The sequence below is a fragment of the Pyrgilauda ruficollis genome, unplaced genomic scaffold (genome assembly GCF_017590135.1).
Source record: "Pyrgilauda ruficollis isolate IOZ18807 unplaced genomic scaffold, ASM1759013v1 scaffold247, whole genome shotgun sequence".
NCBI classification, from domain to species: domain Eukaryota; kingdom Metazoa; phylum Chordata; class Aves; order Passeriformes; family Passeridae; genus Pyrgilauda; species Pyrgilauda ruficollis.
In genome coordinates this window covers 200,554-211,662 of record NW_024523789.1, presented here as the reverse complement: position 1 = coordinate 211,662, position 11,109 = coordinate 200,554, and the positions used below count along the sequence as shown (strand labels likewise).

Here is an 11,109-nt window from a genome sequence, read left to right as displayed (position 1 = left end):
GGGGCCAAAACCCCAAAAAATACCATTAAATTATTGTAGGGAAGCACCAGAAATCCCCCTCCCTGCTGTGTACACACTGTAATCTGGAGGGGGCCAAAACCCCAAAAAATCCCATTAAATTATTGTAGGGAAGCACCAGAAATCCCCCTCCCTGCTGTGTACACACTGTAATCTGGAGGGGGCCAAAACCCCAAAAAATCCCATTAAATTATTGTAGGGAAGCACCAGAAATCCCCCTCCCTGCTGTGTACACCCTGTAATCTAGATGGGGCAAAAAAATCCCAAAATTCCATGAAATTAGTATAGGAAAACACCAGAAATCCCCCTCCCCTGCTACATACACCGTGTAATCTGGATGGGGCAAAAACCCCAAGAAATACCATTAAATTATTGTAGGAAAGCGCCAGATATCCATCTCCTCTCCCCCCCCCCAACAAAAAAAATCCCACAAAATTCTATGGGAAAACACCAGAAATCCCCCTCCCCTGCTGTGTACACCCTGTAATCTGAATGGGGCAAAAAGCCCCCAAAAATTCCTTGAAATTGTTACAGGAAAGCACCAGAAATCCATCACCCCCTCAAAAAAAAACCCACACAGAACTGCTATGGAAAAACACCAGAAATATCCCTGCCCTAAAAAAAAAAAAAAAAAAAAAATATCCATCCCCCCTTGCAAAAAACACCCACATCCATTCAAGGACCAGAACTTGCTGTAAAGCCATGAGAAATTTGGATCTGAGCCCCTGGAACTCGGAGCTGTCCAAAACACCCCCAGGGAGCAGCAGAGCCACCAGGGCTGGTGACAAACCCGGGGGTGGCTCTGTCTGTGCTTCCAGCCTCCTGCGGGGCGCCTCAGGAGGGTGGGAGGTGACAAACGATGTTTTGGAAACTCCTGGAAGCACAGGAGATGTTTTGGAGATGAACAAAGCAAGCCTGGAGAGATTTTGTGCCCAAGCACAGAATCAAAGCCAGGAAAAACCTCCAAGCTCATCAAGCCCAACCTTTAATCACCAATTTATCAACCAGATCCCCAAATCCCCAGCGCCACGGCCCTGGGCCTGCCGTCCAGCGGGATTTTGTGCCCAAGCACAGACTCAAAGCTGGGAAAAACCTCCAAGCTCGCCAAGCCCAACCTTTAATCACCAATTTATCAACCAGATCCCCAACGCCACGGCCCTGGCAGGTCCCTCCTGTGGCGTTCACATTCTTTGAACATGATCTCTTCGCCCTGGGTTTCTCTCCTGGGAAGCTGAAAGGCAGCGGGAGAGGCCTCAGAGAAAAGAAAAGCAATTCCTGTCTCGTTTGCTTCTCCTGCTCTCAGGTTCCACATTCAGGGACCTCCCCGATGTCGCTATAGGACACGCTGCTCTTCTCAAGGTAAAAAGGGGGAGTTTATTTTCTGACTCCAACATTTCTAGATTTCCAAAGGTGGCAGTGGATTGGAGGGTGACAGTGCCACCTCTCCAATGACACTGGACAGACCAGCAGCCCATCAAATTTCTCCTCCTCCATAAAAGAACGCAAAACAATTAATTATTTACAGAAAGTGTGTGGGAGAGTTTGCTACAAGAATGTAAACATCAGAAGGCTTAGAAAACCTTAAAAAATCAGGGCGACATCCTTCAGCTGTGAAACTTCCTCCCCAAACTCCCCATCTTCCCCAACACTCGTTCTAGCATGCTTTTATATTTGGTAATACTTTGTAATAGTTTTGGTTTTGTATCCCCTTATTTTCCCCAAATGGTTTACTCCTTTTTGTACCCCCTTCCTCTACCTGTGTAACCATTCTCCTGGGTTGAGATCATCCCCAAATCCCCGCCCTGGCTCTCTGTCAGTCACTCACCATCCCATCCCCTCTGTCTAGAGCTTTCAGTCCAAGTCGTCGAGTGATTAGTCCGCGGCCAGGGCTCAGCCCCTAAATGTTATTTTATGCTCTATCCCAAATGTCCATTCCCTAAGGTTTCATCCCTTCCGGGCCTTTATTGGTCAGCAAACGCATCTACCTTCAGTTTCCTCCCCGCCTTTAAACCTAACCTTGAGATTCCTTTTGCTTTACTCTGAGAAGGCGCCCACTGAGACGTGGAGCTCTGAATAAACCTTGGGCTGGCCCCTGCTGAGAGTCACCTTTTGTCCTCTGCCGATGTCTCCAGTGTCTCTTTGGATGCAAAGGCGACTAGCCCAGCTGCCATCGGTTCCCTCGGGACACCAGAGAGTGTCCCCTGCCATCGGGGCACCAGAGAGTGTCCCCCACTCTCAGGGCACCAGAGTGTCCCCCCGCTGTCTGCCAGCCCGGGGCTGCCCGTGGTTCCTGAGAGGCTCCCAGAGAGACAGACACAAACACCCACTTGCCTTTGGCCGCCACCGAGATGCCCATGGCGGCCTCGCGGAGCGAGCTGCGCTTCCTCCAGCGCCCCTCGTCCGTGTTGTACATCTCCACCACCTTCAGCGGCAGCTGGTCGGCGCCCACGCCGCCGATCACCATATTCCCTTCCCTGGACTCGCTCCAGCCCCAAAATGTTCCTCCTGAACTGAGGGAAAATCCCAGAGTGCAATCCCCACCCTGCCAGGAGCAGAGCAGGACCAGAGCTGCCCTCCCACTGCCACCTGTCCCCTGTGTCACCCCCAGAGCACCCCTGCCACTCCCATCTGTCCCCTGTGCCACCCCCACCCCCGGAGCAGTCCCGTCACTGCCTCCTGTCCCCTGTGTCACCCCCAGAGCGCCACTGTCGCCTGTCCCCTGTGCCACCCCCGGAGCAGCCCTGTCACTGTCGCCTGTCCCCTGTGTCACCGCCACCCCCCGAGCAGCCCTGTCACTGTCGCCTGTCCCCTGTGTCACCGCCACCCCCCCGCGCAGCACCGCCACCTTTCAGCGCCTCTCCATCAATCCTGCGGCTCCAGAGCCGCCTCAGCAGCTCACGCAGAGACCGAGCCTAAAAATAAAACAAAACAAAAAGAGGTGGGAAAACAAAAACCCAAAAAACAAAACAAAACAAAACAAAAAAAACAACAGGCGAGAAGGTTGGAGCCAGTTCGTTCTGCTGCTTCCCGAGCTTCCCCGCCCCCAGGTGACTTCAGACCAGGCTCTGCTCCGTCCACGCCTGTTTTCCTGCCGGCTGGGGAACTTCTCCTTCTCTGAGCCACCGGATTCCTCCTCCTGACATTCCTCACATCCCCACCCTGAGGAACGTGAACCCCCGGCTCCAATCCCGGGGCAGAGGGCTGGGAACGCGCGGTCTTTGCCCCATCTCCTCTCTCCTTTATTAAGCGCGATGCAGATGAGCTTAATTAGCCCGGGAGGACGGAGAGAGGGCGAAGGGAGAGGGACAAAAGCAACTCTGGGAGGGAAATCCCTTCCCATCCTTCCCACCCAACTCCGAGCTTCCACAAAATCCGACTAGTCCGAGCAGAGCTGTATGTTTTTATTATTATTTATCTTCCCACATAAATGTTCAGGAGCGCACAAAACATCATTTATGGCATGAGGAATTAATAAATAAGCTGAGAAATCCTGCTTGGGCTGCCACCCTCCAGCAGCAGGAAGTGCAGTGGGCCCATCCGCAATTCCCGGGGCAATTCCAGGAAATTCCCGGCTCCAGGGGGGCCGCAGACAAAGGAACACAAAGGCACGATAAAAAGCAGCAGCAGCAGCACATGGAGCCACGCTTGCCAGCCTCCCGGAATCCAAGGAAAAAGGAGCGAGCAGCAGCTCGGAGCAGCCCCGGGATTTGTTCCCTGGCAGCTCCGGGGTTCGGCTCCCTCGGATGATTGATTTCCTTTCCAGGTGAATTTTCATGGACAAATTCAGCCTGGGTTGGTTCATTAGCAAAGCAGAGCCAGCTCCACTTTCCAGGAGCTCGATGGATTTGCGTCCAGGCATTCCTGACCTCTGTTCCTTCAAATCCAAAGTGCTGGGATGAGACACAACCAGCGCCACTCCAGTGCCTGCCAGCAGCAGAACCTGGCTGGGGCCGGGCAATTTCTCCGTCCAAAGCTCAGGAATAATTGCCTAAAATGGCCTAAAAATTCCTTTTCGACATCCCAGCACGCAGAGGGCGCTTGGAGAGGGATGAGGATTTCTCCGGGCAGGTCTTCCATGGGAATAAAGAAGCAAAGAGCCGGGAATTCTGCTGGAATGCAAAGCCCTGCCTGAGTTCAGCTGCCTTGGCACACAAAGATTCTGCTCCTCTTTCCTGCCGTGCTATTTAAAGGAAATCAAGGTCAAGCTCACACGCTGAATTCCTGAATTCCACGCCTTCGCCTCCGGCTCTCCAAAAATCACCTGGATTTCACCGGGAAGCGACACCAGCGCCGTGCTGGGAGCTGGCAGCTTCCTGCGGCCACATTCCCCTCCCAGGCCCGGGGAATTATCGCTTCATCCTCCCAGACTGATTGGCATTGGAAATCCAAAGGAAGGGAAATTGCTTTTTCCCCGGCGGAGCTGGGGCCGAGCCCTCTCCGCTCCTTATCTCTGCAGGACGAAATTCCTTGGTTTAAGGATGGAAAGGATGAAATTCCTTGGTTTAAGGATGGAAAGGATGAAATTCCTTGGTTTAAGGATGGAAAGGATGAAATTCCTTGGTTTAAGGATGGAAAGGATGAAATTCCTTGGTTTAAGAAACCCTCCAGAGTATTTTCCAAGTGGATTTGGAGCGTGGATGGGCAGGGGCAGCCCCGCGGCACCCCCGGAGAGGGGTCAGGGCTCCAGGGGACAGCGGGACCTCTCCCTGGATATTCCCTCCAAGGAAAAGCCATCCCTGATTTTGGAGACCCCCTGGATTCGTGGCTTTTATGGATCTGCAATAATTTGGGATTTATCAGAGCCAGGCAGGCGGGATTCCAAGGGATCCATGGGATGAACGGGGGGAGATGTCAGAGCAGCTCCTTCCCCTTCCCATCTCTTTTCTCTCCAGGATTTGGAAGTTTTGCTGCTCCAGGGTCGAAATTCCAAAGGCTGGAACTCAAATCTCCTCCCATGTGGGAACGGGACAGAGCCAGGATGATCCTCAGAGCCCCAAAATTCCCACCTGCCACCGCCCCCGTGCCACCAGGAGCGGGACAAACACACCCAGCCCCCACTCAGCGGGCAGAGAAATCCACCGGGGAAACTTCGGGAAAAAGGTTCTTCCTCTCCCCCGTGTCCCGAGGGAAAGGGGGCTGGGAACAGCCGGGTTCTGGTGCCTTTGCTCCAACCCCGGCAGCTGGGAATGAAAGGAGCAGGCTTGGAATTGTCAGCCGGGGATTCCTGACCTCCCCGCCTCGGCTCCCTCGCCATAGTAACAACCAGCCGGAAAATCACAACAACAACAACAAAACCTCATCGGTTCCCCGCCTCTGCCTGGAAAAAAAAACCGGCAAAAAGAGCGAAAACCATTGGGATTAGAAGGGATTTCGTTGTGCCGAGCAGAGCAGCGCTCCGAGCAGCTCGTTCGGTACCCCCCCGATCCCGAGCATCCTTTGGGATGCAGGAGGGGCTGAGGTCGGCCTGGCCTCCCCCAGCTTCACCCCTTCCCCCAGCCCGGCCCCTCGGGGTCCTCTCCAGCCTCCTCCTGCCAGCTGCGATCTCCTGGTGGGAGGGAGAGGGGTTCTGGAAGGAAATATTCCCCAGCAGGAGCACGTCAGGGGTGTCACGGCTCCGGCACAGGGACAAAAGCTGCTCCGTTTATTGAAAGAGCCCAAATCGGCCTTTTTTAAAAATCCTGAGTGGGCCGAAAAATCAGCAGAGCAAGGTGAGGCTTGCTCATGTCACTGTTGAGGTCAGGAGTTTTAATTTAATTTAAATAATTTAATTTAATTTAATTCAAGAGCAAGAACCCACCTGCAAGAGCAAAGGGTCTCCCTCCCCGCTCCCACCAGGACCCTGAATCCCCCTCCTCATTCCCAAAAGCTCCCTCTGCCCCAGCAGTGCTCTCCTGCACGAGTCCAACACAGAAAGGCTTTCCCAAGCCCTGCAGCCTCTCAGGTTGTGTTTCCAGAGCTCCTTTTCCTCTTTATTTCTGCTGCAGAGGGAATGGGAAGAGCCCCAGGCCGGATCACAGCTGGGAGAGGTCACAGCAACCCCATCCCTGCCGGGCCTGGTCCGGGAGAAAGGCTGGGAAATGGGACTGGGGATGCTGGGAGGAGAAAAGCTGAAAATATGGAATTTTGGGGGGAAAAAAGTATGGGAAAAACCCAATCGTTTTCCACAAAAAGTAAGGGGGGAAAAAAAATCATCTTTCCCCACCCAATTTTTGGAGGGGAAACACAAACTCCAAGCTTTGTTCGTGGCTGTTCCTGAAAAGCCTGGGAGGACACGGGGTCCCAAAGCATCCCCCCCAGTGACCTCCAGAGAGGAATTCCCTCCCTCCCTCCTTCCTTTCCCGGGATTTCTCGGGAATACTCACAGCTCCGGTGGAGCATGGCTGGAAATGCTCCGGATTTTCCCAAATCCTCCGAGCATCCCCTTCCTCCCACTCCCTGCTGGGCTGCCGGGAGCAGCCGGGGTTGGGAATTGCTGCGTGGGAAGAGGGGGAAAAAAATAAAATAAAATAAATCCGCGTAAATCCAGCGGCGCTGCTGTTCCCCCTCTGGAAGATGTAGGACACTCAGGGCGGGGAGGGTTTCCCCAGCTGGGCTCCTCCTCGGGGCTGTGCGTGCGAATTCCCGGCGTTCCCGATCCATCCCTGAGCCTTTTATGGCTCCCCACGCTCGCACAGGATGTTCTGGAACGGCGGCGCTAGCCCCGCTCCCCGCCCTAAAGCGGCACCGGCAGAATTCCCGGGGGATTTTGGCAAAAATCGGGAAAGCCGGAGCTGGGAGGAGGCAGAGGTGTCTGGGATGGGAGGGGTGGATCCCAGGGATCCGCCAGGGAAGAGCCCATCCCGGGGATGTCACCCCAAAATGGGGCAAACGGGCACGGCAAGGGCGGCTGGGGCGGCAGAACCCCAAAATTCTGCTCCTGCATCCCACAAGGAGCTCGGAGGAGCAGGATGCTGGAGCCAATTCCCAAAATTCTGCTCCTGCATCCCACAAGGAGCTCGGAGGAGCGGGATGCTGGAGCCAATTCCCAAAATTCTGCTCCTGCATCCCACAAGGAGCTCGGAGGAGCGGGATGCTGGAGCCCTTGGAGCGGATTCCCAAAATTCTTCTCCCACAGAGCTCGGAGGAGCGGGATGTTGGCGCCCTTGGAGCGGATTCCCAAAATTCTTCTCCCACAAGGAGCTTGGAGGAAAGGGGTGTGGGAGCCTTTGGGGCCAATTCCCAAAATTTTCCTCCCACATCCCACAAGGAGCTCAGAGGAGCAGGATGGTGGAGCCTATGGAGCTGATTCCCAAAATTCTGCTCCTGAATCCCACAAGGAGCTCAGAGGAGCAGGGTGTTGGAGCCTTTGCAGCCGATTCCCAAAATTCTGCTCCCACATCCCACAGGGAGCTTGGAGGAGCAGGATATTGGAGCCTTTGGAGCTGACTCCCAAAATTTCTTTCCCTGCATCCCACAAGCAGGATGTTGGAGCCTGTGGATTCCCAAAATTCTGCTCCTGCATCCCACAGGGAGGTCAAAGCAGGGGAATGCTGGACCCTTTGGACTTGATTCCCAAAATTCTGCTCCCATATGCCACAAGGAGCCCAGAGGAGCAGGAGTTTGGACCCTTTGGAGCCGATTCCCAAAATTCTGATCCTGCACCCCACAAGCTTGGAGGAGTGGAATGTTGGAGCCTCTGGAGCTAATCACCAAAATTCTGATCCTGCATCCCACAAATAGTTTGGAGGAGCAGGATATTGGAGCTTTTGGGGCCAATTCCCAAAATTCTGATCCTGTATCCCACAAGGACCTCACAGGAGCAGGATTTTGGAGCCTCTGGAACTGATTCCCAAAATTCTGCTCCCACATCCCACAAGGATCTCACAGGAGCAGGATTTTGGAGCCTCTGGAACTGATTCCCAAAATTCTGCTCCCACATCCCACAAGGATCTCACAGGAGCAGGATTTTGGACCCTTTGGAGCGGATTCCCAGCCTGCCACCCATCCCAGGATTTTTCTTCCCTGACCTGGTTCTCTCAAAAGGTGTTAAATTCATCTTTTTCTCCTCAAAGTGCTGCGGAATAACTTTGTGGAAAAATCCTTCAAGGATTTTTCTTTTTTTTGTGCCTCAATAAAGCAGATTTTTGGTGTACCTCACCCTGTTTGGGAATGATAAAGGAAGTGTTGATGTTAAAGGGAAAAATAAATTAAAAATTGTCCTGAAAATCGATAAAATCCCTGCAATTCCACATCTGTTTCCATGGGAACAGCAGGAGAGGTGCAGGAATTCCTGCAGATGACACCAGGGAGGTTTTAATTCCCGGGTTTAATTCCCTTTTTCTCACCTGTGGCACCTCAGGCTGAGCCAACTCCATCCCAAAACCATTCCTGGGATGGGAAATGGGGGAAGAGCTGCAGGAGGAAGAAAAATGGGGGGAAAAAGGGAAAAATCAACTCTGGAAATGGAGAAAAGGGGATTTTGGTTGTTTTTTAAAATTGAAATAATAATAATAACAACAATAATAATAGACAATTTCGATTAATTTAATTAATTTAATTACAGTAATTTTAATAACAATCTATAATAACATATATAATTTTAATAATTTTTTTTTTAAATAATGTGGGTAAAGAAGGAAAAATGATTTTTTTTTTGTAGCTAAAGAGGGAAAACAGGGATTTTGTTGTGCCAGCAAGGAGAGAAATGCAGGGGATGGCAGATCCCTAATTTTTCCCAGAGATTTTTCAAGCTGGCAGTTAATTAAGGAGTTAATTAAGGAATTTTTCAGTGCAGGGAGTCCCTTAATCAGTGAAGACAGGAGCCCAGAACTCTGGGATTTCTCCATCAGATTTTCAGCCGTGGGGAGAAATCCACCAGCTGTGCCCGCCCGTGCGGCAAACGCGGGGAGACAGCGTTCCAGGCAGGCAGGAACGGGGAAAAAATGGGAAAAAAGGGAAAAAACACCCCAAAAATCCCAAAAGCCACTCCAAAACCATCCCAAAAACCATCCCAAAACCATCCCAAAACCCACCCCAAAACCACTCCAAAACCATCCCCAAAACCACCCAAAAACCATACCAAAAGCATCCCAAAACCCACCCTGAAAACCATCCCCAAACCACCCCAAAAATCCCAAAAAACACCCCAAAACCATCCCAAAACCCATCCCACATCAGCTGCAGCTCGTGGAGCGGAAGCAGCTTTGAGTTGTGGATTAGAGTGGGTTTTATAATAAATATTCTTTTTAAAATTAATTAATTTTTTATAATATTTCTTCCCACCCTGCCCTCCTTCTGAGGGGCAAAAATGAACTATGGGAAGCCACAGAGGACAGGGTGCTGCACTCATCCCCAAATCTGCCGGGTCCCCACTCCGAACCCCCCAAACCCCTTGAATTAAAGCCTGAAAAAATCCCTTCAATGTCAGATTTTTAATTTTTAGGATTTTCTTTCTGCGTGGTGAAAAATTACGCGCCCGAGGGCGCCCTGACCCCGACGTGATTCGAACACGCAGCCTTCTGATCTGGAGTCAGACGCGCTACCGTTGCGCCACGAGGTCCCGGCAGCGCCAGCGCCGCCCGTGCTCTTAAACCCTCAGCGCCCCCCCCCCGCTCCGCGCTGACTCCCGCCCCACACTGGGAATTCTCCGCACACCGGGAATTCTCCGCACACCGGGGAGCTCCCGCACACCGGGAACTCTCCGCACATTGGAAGCTCCGCGCTCCGTACGCTCCGGTTTCCCCGGAACGGCCCCGGAGCAGCGGCCGCACCGCCCTGAGGGCTCCGAGCCCGCCCGCCGCGCTGGCCACGCCTGTGGGCTGTACCACCGCCCGCGGAGGGGTGGCGCGGCCGCGCAGGCTGCGCTCTGCAGCGGCGCGGAGGAGGAATCCCCCCCCTGGCCTGCGGTGGGCTGTGCGGGTTTAAAGGGGCCGCGCTCGGAGAGGGGCCCGGGGCGTGCGGAGAGCGGGGGGCGGTCTGAGCCTGCCGGAACCCAGGGTTCGGTGTTTGTATAATGAACCAACAGTTGTTATTTATTGATTAATCATGAATAGATAGCTCATGATAATTAATTAGATAATTAATTTAATTATCGATAAAATAATAGTTAAATTAATTATTAATAGAATTATAATTATTCGAATATTATATATATATTATATAATGTATATATAATGTTATATATACGTATAAATATAGAATATATATAATATAAATTTTATATAATATATAATATAGAATATATAATATAGAATATATAATATAGAATATATAATGGAAATAATGTATGTAATATATATAATGTATATATCTTATATATAATATGTAAAATACAGAATAATTATATATAGCATAAATAATTAATTCATTTTTTATTAATTAAATGAAGATTTCTCTGCCAGTCCTGAGAAGCCCTGACCCCCAGGGGAACTCTGCTTTTAACCTGTGTCCGTGGAGAAAGCTTCCAAGACTTTGGGATGAGCTGGAGTCTCCGAGTGTGTGAAATGGATAGTGGTGGATCCTTTCCGGATTCTCCTGGATCCCTCCCTGATGCTCCTGGATTTTTTTTCTTGATGTTCCTGAGTCCCTCCCTGGTGTCCCTGGATCTTTTCCTGATGTTCCTGGATCCCTTCCTGATTCTCCTCTATCCCTCCCTGCTATTCCTGGATCCCTCCCTTGTGGTCCTGGATCCCTCCCTGATTCTCCTGGATCCCTTCCTGCTATTCCTGGATCTCTCCTTGATATGTTCCTGTATCCTTTCCTGCTGTTCCTGGATCCCTTCCAGCTATTCCTGGATCCTTCCCTGGATCCTTCTCTGCTGCTATTCCCTGATCCCTCCCTGGATCCCTTCCCTGGATCCTTCCCTGCTGCTATTCCTTGATCCCTCCCTGGATCCCTTCCCTGGATCCTTCCCTTGATCCCTTCCCTGGATCCCTTCCCTGGATCCTTCCCTGCTGCTCTGATCCTTCCCTGGATCCCTGATCCTTCCCTGGATCCCTCCCTGCTGCTCCTGGATCCCTCCCCAAGGAGAGCAGGGACATTCCCCAAATCCTTCTGGGAAGGGGGATCTCGCAGGACTCGATGGATCACGGCAGAAAATCCTCCAGGAACGCG

The 11,109-nt window shown here is 51.9% G+C and overlaps 1 protein-coding gene and 1 non-coding gene across 2 annotated transcripts in view; both read right to left on the bottom strand.

Moving 5' to 3' along the window:
• Positions 1 to 2,482, bottom strand: part of KLHDC8A (kelch domain containing 8A) — a 7,281-nt gene extending 4,799 nt beyond the window's left edge. Inside the window, exon 1 of the mRNA XM_041470521.1 lies at positions 2,350 to 2,482. Within this exon, the coding sequence (XP_041326455.1) occupies positions 2,350 to 2,482 (133 nt within the window). The remainder of the gene's footprint in view (positions 1 to 2,349) is intronic.
• A 7,002-nt stretch (positions 2,483 to 9,484) lies between these two features.
• On the bottom strand, positions 9,485 to 9,556 carry TRNAW-CCA. Its single transcript has one exon. It is a non-coding gene; the product is annotated as a tRNA-Trp (tRNA).
• Between the last annotated feature and the right edge of the window lie 1,553 nt (positions 9,557 to 11,109).